Source organism: Topomyia yanbarensis, chromosome 1 (genome assembly GCF_030247195.1).
Source record: "Topomyia yanbarensis strain Yona2022 chromosome 1, ASM3024719v1, whole genome shotgun sequence".
NCBI lineage: Eukaryota > Metazoa > Arthropoda > Insecta > Diptera > Culicidae > Topomyia > Topomyia yanbarensis.
The window spans coordinates 40,265,881-40,277,406 of record NC_080670.1 but is presented as its reverse complement, the minus strand read 5'-3'; the positions used below and the strand labels follow the sequence as shown (position 1 = coordinate 40,277,406).

Here is an 11,526-nt window from a genome sequence, read left to right as displayed (position 1 = left end):
GATTTGGAATCCATACTGACTCCATTCAGGATTCCGAATCAAATTCCGAATTATATATGATATATGCGCAAACTTTTTTTGATTTAAGTACACGGTAAAAAAAATCAAACCTATTTTTTATGAAGAAAGGCTCTCTCTATATTGAAGCATACTTTCAGAGACTACCCTCTAAGAACGGTTGGTTTCAAAATCGTCCAATGAAGGACGTTCGTTGGACCAATTTGGAAATCGTCCAAATAACCGTTCAACGAACGTCCATCGTTGGACCCGTGTTGAACGATTTTGAAACAATTTTTGGACTTCTCAGTGGGTAGTCTAGATCTGAGAAGGTTTCACAAATAGGGTTGCCACCCCTCCGGGTTTGACCCGGAGACTCCGGTTTTCGAAAGCGATGTCCGGGCCTCCGGGCTTTACATCAATTTCTCTGGGTTTGGTGGGAAGAAGCGCAATTTCAATTTTTGTGGAATTATTTTATTCTTTACAAAATATTTTAGAAGTCTAATGGCGATTTCGCTTGAACCTGAAACTGAGTCAGGTTCTAACCCCAACCGCTGTCAGTTCATACATTTTGACAGCAGTTGGGGTTAGGAACTGACTCAGTTTCGCCTCAAACGAAAACCATATAAGTTAACTATTACACTCAGGTTTTTTTACGCAGGGGATACAGGCCGCGTAAATGAAAACCGCGTAAATGAAAACCGCGTAAATTTCAAAATTCGCGTAAATGAAAACCGCGTAAATTTCAAAATCCGCGTTAATGAAGACCGCTTAAATTTAAGAATCCGCGTTAAAGGGAACCTCGTTGATGGATATCGCATAAATTCCAAAATCCGCATAAATGAAAACCGCGTAAATTTCAAAAACCGCGTAAATTTCAAAATCCGCGTAAATGAAAACCGCGTAAATTTCAAAATCCGCGTAAAAAACCGCGTAAAAATACCGCGTAAAAAAAACTTGAGTGTACTCTGGTTCAGATTTATTTTGTCCGACTAACTCTTCGTTTCAAGGTGGCGAGGATGAGTTCACCAAATATTGCTAATTTCTTTCACAAAGCAATGAATGAAAAATAAATCAAATTTACTCCAAATTAAGGAAAGTAATATTTCGCTATATGTTCCAATTGAAATGTCACATCCCACTAAGTCGCTCCAAATGGTGTAAAAAAGTTATTTTGCTGCAATTTTACCAAATCACTTCACCGTTAGTGGTGCTGCACAAATGTATGGCAGATTTGTTCCAATCCAACTGGCTAGAGCAACATCGAGTTCTTCCGGTGTTGCTGCTACTCCTGCAGCGACCCTTAACTGTTGGCTTGAAAGGTGAGTTTTACTTCTTTGTTGCGACCTCTGGTGATGAATAACCGACACCACAAAGTGCTTTCCATGCGATACCGCTGCCTGCCTCCTTTGCTCGCCTTTTTCCTGTTAGTTGTGGAGAAGAGCAATGCTCGTTCACTTATCCTCCACAGCGAGAGTAGCTGGTGCTTTTATATTCTATACACTTAGTCTGGGAAGTGAAATACTACACCTGATTAAAGCGAAAAAATCGTTCTCAAACGTGAACAATTTACAGCTTTACTCTAACATAGTAATAAAAAGCAATTAAACTGCTCTAAAATGCCGAGCAATCGCTTTGATCCAAATTTCTGTCTAGTTCCACCCAAAATCCACCCCCCCCCCCCCCTTCGCCGGTCTGTGAAAATCTCCGGATCAAAGCCTCTCGAGAGGTGGCAACCCTATTCGCAAATAGCAAAAAATCGAACGTCAAATGCAGCCAGGGGTGCTGTCAAATGCAGCCAGTCCATTTAAACTAGGGTAGACGTGCCCTAATTCATCTCATTAGTAACGATGTCACACTATTTCGCCGATAACTCGGCTTACACTGAATGGATTCCGCTTAAATAGGTATCATCATCTTTGCTTCGTTCTAAAGAATTAAAGATCTGGCTTGGACATTGTAAAATACTCGCGTTAGAGCGAAGCGAAAAGTCGAGTACAACGCACTCTTACTCATCCTACCATTTGAGCCAATGCGTTGAATAGAGATAGCAGACACTGCTCTAACTAATGTGTTCAAATGGGTGGGACGAATAGAGGTGCTAAGATGAATGAGGGCACAGTAACCCTATGTGAAGCAAAAAGAGAGGCTATGTGAGCGAACAGAAAAAAAGAAAAAGAAAACATCTATCGGCAAGTACCGTCTTAGATCTAGAGCTAGGACAACATACGCCTTTGTCCTAGATCTAGTACAACATCCTTCCTATCTAAAAATAATATTCAAAAAAAGATTAGAGCTGATTTAAATAAACACAATCCAGTACTTAGCGGGTTATTTCACACTTATTTCTCGTTAGCAACTCGTCTTGAACTGATATTTAAGCTTGTGAGATCAATTCCAACTGAGCTTCGGTTAGTGTTGCAAACGGTAAACAGGCTCGCTCTCCATCTTCTGTATCTAGATCTTGATTATTAGGCCGCTCGAATATCCTTTGCATTTACTCTGAGGAATTTCGAGTAACTCTTAATGTAACTTTTGTTCCGACCTTCTTTCCGAATTAATTTCGGTTGGTGGTGAAAGAGAGTACAGGGAGAGAGACGAATAGTGTGAAGCCGAAATCGCCGTGCACGTCGTCTACTACCAGAACCATCGTGGAATGAGAACAAAAACGCAGGTCTTGCTTACCCCTGCTTTCTGCGACTACGACATTGTCGTTCTCACCGAAACCTGGACTGCCGTTATAAGCTTAATTGTCCCATGTTCTGTGGGATTCCCTATATACATGGGACAATTAAGCGTAGAACGGCAGTGGATACGTGATATATTAAACGACGAACAATTGCGTATACGTTGCCTCTTCCAACATAATTGACGAACGTCAACACGAATTTGTGTAAAAAAAAACTGTCCCGTCACTTCGAATTTGATGACGTATACAAGTTTCAGCTGGCGAGAAGCGTCAAAAAGTGAGCACAATATATTTTGATTTCGCAAAAGCATTCGACAAGCCGCCTAACAACATTGCTGTTTTGAAACTGGTGCAACTAGGTTCTCCTGCATGGGTAACCAGATGGCTGCATTCTTACCTCTCGCAAAGGTACCACACGGCCAAGCGCATTCAAAATGTCAACTGGTATGCCTCAAGGAAGCCATCTAGGGCCACTGATCTTTCCCTTATACATCAACGATCTCTGCACCTCTATCAAGCCTGGAAAACTTCTCTACTCCTATGATCTTAAAATCTTTCATTCATTTGCCTCAGAACTCGACTTCTGATGGCCCAATACATGTACTGGTTTCTATCTGACTGTCTTATAGTGTTATGGGATTTTTAGAAAAGCTCTTTATTTGTCCAAGTTTTCATCCGTCAAGCCTAAATATTTCATAACGGTGCTTTCGTGTCTCGATAGATGTCATCTAACTGGTCTCGAAACCCTTGAATGAGGGCGTAAAAATCAACAAGCAACCTTCATGTTAAACTACTAGGTAATCGAAATTAAATATACATACTCCCACCTCATAGCAATCATTAGTCTGTTAGTCCACGAATCTTTGAACTTTTGGAAAAAGGAATGTTTTTTGGAGCGAAAAACACATTACACTCATTACTTTGTTAAATTTTTATTTTGTTTTATTGCATTGAGTAAAAGACGCGTTGTATAAGTTAACTATGAAAATAATTGCTTCTAACATTAAAATGAAGTAAATAATTAGATTTCCGTCTGACTATCTATAAATGTGCTGATGCAAAAAGATGGGGACTCTACAATTTATTGTGCGTGCTTTTCGACGTATGTTAGTTTGTTAAGACATCTCCATTAATACTACATCGATCGCCAATGCTGCTACAAACACGGTTTACTGTTGGAAAGCATCATCCATTAGCTGCCAAGGCACTTATTCACTGTTGAGTTATTCACTTCAGGAAATATTTCTATATTTTGTGAACAGTGTGTACAAAACCCGAAGGGTGGATTTCAGATCCATGTTGACGATATCTGCGAAAATAAAATGTCGAATCAAACGAAAAACATTGCAGTCCGATCAACACTCACCTTCCGGTCGAGCTTTCGGCTTCAAACCCTGATCCATCATCAGCTCGAAAGCGAAACCAACATTGTGCACCATGTGATCGGTATCCTTGGGGGTCAGATGGAACTCATGCAGCGGCACGAAGAATCCTCCCAGCAGACCCATCAACAGACACAGGAACACACCATCCTTGAAGTCCGAACCCAGATCAGCCGCCTCGAAGTTCAGCTTGTTGAGGTGCTTGTTGACGAAAGTGATTAGCGATTTCTTGACCACCGCGAGCTTTTCCGGAGCGTGATCAAATAATGTATCGAAGGCGTCCCGCTCGCAGCGCATACCAACGTCATCATACTGCAGTGTGATCTGTTCCTGGAATTGCCTGCGACGGATGGGTAAATATTTAGTCTAAAGTAATTTCATGTTTACTAACGAATCATTCTTACTTGCTTGTTAGTTTTCCATTTATCTTTTGTGCCATCACGACCGTGACTTGAACATTCTCTGGCAGGCGAATCGGAGCTCGGAAATGACGTACTAGAGCAACCAGCAAATGTAGAATTGAAACGATGTTCTTCGTGTGAATACTTTCCACCGTCCATTTTGGTATGTTGTGGTGGTAGCCCAGTGTCTAGAAAAATTTAGTAATTTTCAATAATAAAGTCTAATACAGCAAACAATAACCTACATGATTAACTGCATTCAAAACAACGGCTAATTTTTGCCGTTGTCCCTCTGCTGATTGAGTTACTTCCGGCACGTTCAACTGGTGCCCGGTTAGCTTCTCAAATAACTTTTGCAGCACCTGACCATCGTAAAGGTCCTCTTCGATGTCCGTCACGATGATACGCTCCTCAACCAGTTCATCGTTTATCCAGTCAATAAGAACCTGCAGCAGTTCTCGTACATGCGGATGCTGCAACGATGCTGGCTGGATGATTGATCGAGACTCATTATCCTCGAGATTGTACTCCTCCGGCGGAACGATTGGAGCGTTTGGGTTGCCGGGTGAGTCGATGGCAATTGCACCCTCCTCTTGTACTTCTTGAACTGTTAGGAAAAATAGAATTTTAACGTTGTTTACGTATATCTTACTCCGAAAGGTCCATCTGTTTTTTATTTACATTTGCAACAAGTGAATGACGTCATACACGAATGCTTCCAGCCCACATAAAATGATTCACCCACGGAATTAGCACAGAGCGGACCAGATTTAACCAGCTGTTTCTGATTGTTTCAATAAGCTTGCCACTTTCCCGAATTAGTCGATTTTAAAGCTACCGCGAGGTATATTCCGGGAATAGTGAAATTGTTTTCATTATCCTATGCCCATAAATGGCAGAAATACCTTTGTTCCGCTCAGGTTTGCATTCGGGAATTTCATAGCTGAAACCCATTTCCACAGCGATAATTTTACTACTTACCTTCCTTGATGCGCTTCTTCCGGCCCAGAGTGCCGATTTTGTCCCAGAAACTTTCCTCTTTGTCGAAATTTTTGCCAGAAGTTGGAGTCCGCGGAGATTTCGGGCGATTGAGAGTACTCATTTTTTCACGACTGATGTGAAGATTGTTAGTTTTTTTCTGTTTTGCTTGAGTTTGAGTGGAAAGTGAACTGTCAAAAGTTGTGTGTAGCAGGGCTGTGCAAATTGCTACAAGGGGTTAGCGGATTATTGTAGCCGTGTTGGACTGGTAGAGAAACCAATATAAAAATAGGGTAACCAATTCAACGCTTTTTCTTGAAAAGGGCGATACTAGCAGTGACACCATTCAAAGAAAATCTACAGTGAATATTTCCAGACTTAGTTTTATTTCTTATTTAAGAACTATTGTGTTTTTTACATCCTAGATTGCATGATTCAGTGATCGAAACCTAAAACATCATAAAGTATTTGCAATTATTAAATTAAAATTTGTTTTTGCTATTGAAATTGACAAAATGATAGTATCCCTCATAAATCTGTACCATATGCCAATCATTGTATCAAACGTCGAAAAACCATTTTCAATATGGTTCGTTCAACAATAGATTAACCATTGCCTGGTATAATATCGAACATAACCAGTGTCGTTTTTCCATGCTCGACCATACAAACAACGGGTCGTTAAGAACAGTCACCATACCAAAATATGCGATTTTCCATATGCATTTTGACAACATACCATTCAAGAACTATACAGATTATGGTGGCATGCATATTTTAAATCTAGCGATGTATACAATATTGGCGCAGAAAAAAATGTCTTCCCTTTCACATTTCAATTCTATCGATTGATGAAATTTCATTTTGTTACACGCAATCTTCTGATGAGAGCTTGGTTGAGGCTAACTGGACTGTCGCTTTATCCAACTGAGCTATCGCCGTAATATTGTAAGACGAGGATTTTTGATCACGTTAAGCTACAGGTTTTTGGAACAGCGTGAACAGATATGCGAATAACAAAGGCCACCAGAGCAATATTAACCGCTAGCGCAAAAGTACAATGTAGTATACAACAAATCTCCAATATAGGATACACTGAAGGTATTAGAAATGGAAACAAAAATGAGTATGGTAGTAGTATAATAGTTGAATTATAATGGTGGAATGTATCAGTAGTATTCCCAGTATGGTGAAGTATTATATGAATAGTTAGGAAATGGTTCCGAAGATTTCTGGAATGGGTTATTTATTTATACGGGTTCACATTTCAATTCTATCGATTGATGAAATATTATTTTGTTCTCGCCATCTTCTGTAGAATGCTTCGTTGGCACTAAGTGAACTGATACTTTATCCAATTGAGCTATCTCCGTAATATTGTTATACGAGGATTTTTGACCATCTTAAACTACAGATTTTTGGAGCAGGCTAAACAGATATACGAATAACGAAGCCCACCAGAGCAATAATAACCTCTGGCGCCAAAGGACAATGTAGTATACAAATCTCCAATATAGGATACACGGAAGGTATTGGAAATGGTAACTAAAATGGGTATGGTAGTACAACAGTTCAATTATAATGGTGAAATATATCAGTAGTATTCCCAATATGGTGAGCATTATACGAATAGTTTGGAAATGGTTCCGAAGATTTCTGGATTGGTATTTATTTATACGGGATCGCCCCTTTGGCGATTGTTTACTTTTTCGGTCCAACCTATCAGCATTGAAGTATCGCCCTTACGTTTTTTTACAATAACTACCGTTTTACACCACTGATTTCGTCCGGGTTTTTTCAATAGCGATCATTGTTACTATTTACAGCTGGTATCAGCTTGATAATCCTAAAAAATCCTGTTTGCTTGCATGGAGCGTGGAGGGCGAAACTTTAAATAAACAAACAAAAATACAGTCTCGCCCGTTGTATTTTTGCTGTAGTTTAAGAAAGCAATATCGTAGAATCCAAAAGTTTTGGTTAATTTGTTGCGTTTCAAAGCCCTCATTCGCATGTATGAAAAAAGCCTTATGTTTACATTTGTGATTATCGCCCTTTTCACAAAAAAGCGTTGAATTGTAATTCAAATATTACTATAATTTTTGTTTCTATAATTTTACGTGCTAGAATGGCGGTCAATATAGCAGAATAGGAATTAACAATTAAGATTTCTGGCAGCTATTTCACGGCAAAGGTATTCATAACTGTTGGAGACAACTAAACTGGAGGGATGGCAACTCTGCCCTGCCATCCGCCACTCTCTGCGCTAGGCTCTCTAGTGACAGTCTTGCTGTCACTCCGAGATGCCGCCATAAGCGGAAACCACTTATCAACGAGTCAGTCATCAGTCAGTCCGTTGAGCACATGCTCTTTATTTTAACCTTTCGTTATTAAAAGTATTTTATGTAGTCTGTACGCGAGTGTCTTTTATTTGATCAACAAGACTCCTGACCTGCCCGCGCACAGGGCTACAACAGTGGCGACGAGTATATTGGCGGATATTTGGTGAAATTTCGATTCACGAAAAGTAACCTCAAAATTCCGTCACCCCCGCGTAAAAACGGAAAAGTTCAGATGGAGATTTGCCTTCAGGAGCCGAACGGTTAGGTGTGCTTCTATAAGCGAGCAAGAAGGTATCCAACGCATCAGTAATTGATCCTCTACCCTCTCGGATTTTCTTGACGGCCCTTTTGAAAGTGTCTACAAAACGCTCAGCTTGGCCGTTGGATTGTGGATGAAAGGGGGGTGTCGTGATGTGCTCGATACCGTTGATTGCGCAAAACTCAGCAAATTCCACGCTCGTAAATTGGGTACCGTTGTCGGACACTAGAGTCACTTACTGTGGTTGATGGGTGTATTCTGTTTGCTGAACGACTCGTCATTCCATCGCAGTATCGAAAACGATGCTTGGACCAGCTTCATCGTGGACATCCGGGCATGCAGCGGATGAAAGCAATCGCCAGAAGCTACGTCTACTGGCCCTCCATAGATGATGATATAATTGGTTATGTAAAGGCGTGTCAGCATTGCGCATCCGTTTCCAGGTCCCCTCCTTGCGCTGCTCCTGTACCGTGGCCGAAAACATCCGGCCCATGGCAGCGTGTTCACGTAGATTTTGCCGGTCCCATCGAAGGCGAATATTACCTCATTGCAGTGGATTCGTACTCCAAGTGGCCAGAGATTGTGCAAACCAGAAGAATCACCTCTACAGCTACAATCAGCATCCTGTGTGGCCTTTTTGCTCGACTTGGTATGCCAGTGACTCTAGTGTCCGACAACGGTACCCAATTTACGAGCGTGGAATTTGCTGAGTTTTGCGCAATCAACGGTATCGAGCACATCACGACACCCCCCTTTCATCCACAATCCAACGGCCAAGCTGAGCGTTTTGTAGACACTTTCAAAAGGGCCGTCAAGAAAATCCGAGAGGGTAGAGGATCAATTACTGATGCGTTGGATACCTTCTTGCTCGCTTATAGAAGCACACCTAACCGTTCGGCTCCTGAAGGCAAATCTCCATCTGAACTTTTGTTTGGTCGCAAGATCCGAACCTGTCTCGAACTACTTCGGCCGCCCCCTGCGACTGAACCGAAGCCAATCGAGAAGCAGCACAGCCAGTTGAGATTTTTCAGTCGGAATGATCCAGTATTTGCCAAAGTATATGCAAGAAACAGTTGGAAATGGTCTCCAGGTGTGATCGTCGAAAGAATTGGTGACGTGATGTACAACATCTGGGTGGAGGACCGCCGAATGCTACGTTCGCATATTAATCAACTCCGTAGTCGAACTGTAACCGGATCAACCACCAACACAGTAGGACAGCAAACCAGATATGCTCAGTTACCTTTGGATATTCTGTTGGACGTGTGGAAGCTGCCGAACTTACCAACTGATACAACATCACAGTCATCATCGACGCTGCAGCCAACCACCTCACAATGTGCATCGTCGACACCTCGTTGTGATCAGCCGCCTGAATCGGTGGTTAGTCCATCACTTTCTCCACTGTCTTCGTCATCACATGCAACATCTTCCGAATTTGAGTCAGCAGTTGAAGCAGATCCGGTGGCAGCACTACCACGCCGATCTTCGAGAGTTCGAAGAGCGCCGCAGTGGTTTGACCCGTTCCACCTTTATTAAGAGGGGAGATGTTGGAGACAACTAAACTGGAGGGATGGCAACTCTGCCCTGCCATCCGCCACTCTCTGCGCTAGGCTCTCTAGTGACAGTCTTGCTGTCACTCCGAGATGCCGCCATAAGCGGAAACCACTTATCAACGAGTCAGTCATCAGTCAGTCCGTTGAGCACATGCTCTTTATTTTAACCTTTCGTTATTAAAAGTATTTTATGTAGTCTGTACGCGAGTGTCTTTTATTTGATCAACAAGACTCCTGACCTGCCCGCGCACAGGGCTACAACAATAACTAAACTCAAACTATATTTTGCTGTGCAAAATATTTTGTTTTTATCACGAAATTATTCGGCACCTTTTCTTTTTAAGAAAAATAGAAAAGTATTTACCCTACGAACAATCCTAAAACAATGGATGTTATGGCCAGTACGACTCCTATTTCGGTTTACCCAGAATTCTTCCAGCAGATTTACAATAAAAGTCAATGCAACAATTAATTAAATGTTGAAAATAAAATGCTGGTGTCTACTGTCGGGAAATGAGATTGGAGCAGTCGCACTCGCAAGGTAAATACTGTATTGTATTGTAGCAGAAATCTTTGTGATTGTGCGTGGGACACAATCGGTCTTCAACAGAGCTAGTCGGACAAATCACGATCCAAGCTACTGATCGCATGCCGAACCGAAATCAAAGAACTAAGCATTGTCAACACCGTCTACCCTATTATGGGTGGCCGGACATTCCGGCTTTACTGGAAATGAATTGGCTGACGAATTGGCCAGAGAAAGAACATAGATGATTTGAAATAGACAACATTGCTAGCAGTAGTCTGATCACAATAGAGTAGCTCGTCTACATTCCTTCTCGAAATATGGAGATTGACGGTGTTGTAAGTGATGCGGGTTTAACCAAGAAGTTTTTATTCTCAGGTGGTACGATCCTCAAAAACGCCAATCAGCCATGTTGGTTTTAGCAGCTAACAACATTGTTTACTAGTTCTCTCCATATGTTTGCCTGGATTTAAGTGGAGAAACAAAGTTATTTGCTGTCATTTTTCTTCCACGCAGTCTGCTGCACGCTTACCTCACTTCTCACCTAGTTACTGCCAAAGACGAATCACCTTAGAACTCTAAGCACCTTGGGTTTAACTGTCAATGATTAGGTTGGCCGATTTATGAACCCTAACCTTCAACCAGTTAAGATTTTGGAGTGCAAGCAATTGCCCTCGATGTCCATTGAAGACGAACGGTCGGTACGAGTTGTGGTCAGACTGCTTCTTGGATGGCAATGACGCTCGCTTGTCTCTAATCATGTGGGACAATATTTCCCTTAAGAAACCCATTAAATACAGTCAGCAAGTGTCTCTTGACAGAGTCTATCAGATTTTTCAATACGTTGGCTTTGATTTTGTCTAGCCCTGGGGCTTTGTTGTTACATGATAGGAGAGCAAGTGAAAACTCCACCATCGAAAAAGGTGTTTCCTTCGCGGTAGCGTGAAGGGACGCGGCCCGGTAGATGTTCTGTCCCGGGCGGAATCTGCACAAAAAATTGGTGCTGTTTGGGTTTTGCATAGGTCGGGCCATGCCCCAAATAGTGCTCATCGATGTTTCTCTTGTTAACCCGTTGACGAACCTGCACCAGTCACTACGTTTCTCGGCTTTCATCAAACTTTTCATTCGTGTTTTTAATGTCGGCCAACCCGTCGTTCCAGAAGGCTTTATACGCGGCGGCCACCGCTGGTTGGGAGAATGTTTTTGGGTGTTCATGCCAGGCACTCGTTTCGTCTGAGCTTCGTGTGGGGTCATGCGAAACATTGAAGTTGTTCGAGAAAATGATCTTGATTCGCCTCGAAAATTCGGTCGAAGCAAATGACTTACTCGGCCCTATTCTGCGCGGCGTGTGACGTGAGACGACTAATCTCACCTCACTTTATGTGACTTTTCTCACCCT

General features: G+C 42.0%; 2 protein-coding genes across 2 annotated transcripts; one reads left to right on the top strand and one right to left on the bottom strand.

The window, feature by feature from the left end:
- Positions 1 to 3,317: 3,317 nt before the first annotated feature.
- Positions 3,318 to 5,612, bottom strand: LOC131677424 (beta-parvin). The gene is made up of 5 exons (XM_058957242.1): positions 5,451 to 5,612; positions 4,715 to 5,076; positions 4,473 to 4,657; positions 4,053 to 4,408; positions 3,318 to 3,995 (listed from the first exon to the last, which is right to left on the bottom strand). Exons 1-5 carry the CDS (start codon positions 5,569 to 5,571, stop codon positions 3,919 to 3,921), a joined length of 1,101 nt encoding a protein of 366 aa, XP_058813225.1. The 5' UTR covers positions 5,572 to 5,612; the 3' UTR covers positions 3,318 to 3,918.
- A 2,668-nt stretch (positions 5,613 to 8,280) lies between these two features.
- On the top strand, positions 8,281 to 9,855 carry LOC131677423 (uncharacterized protein K02A2.6-like). The gene has a single exon (XM_058957241.1). It carries the CDS (start codon positions 8,382 to 8,384, stop codon positions 9,582 to 9,584), a length of 1,203 nt encoding a protein of 400 aa, XP_058813224.1. The 5' UTR covers positions 8,281 to 8,381; the 3' UTR covers positions 9,585 to 9,855.
- Positions 9,856 to 11,526: the final 1,671 nt, after the last annotated feature.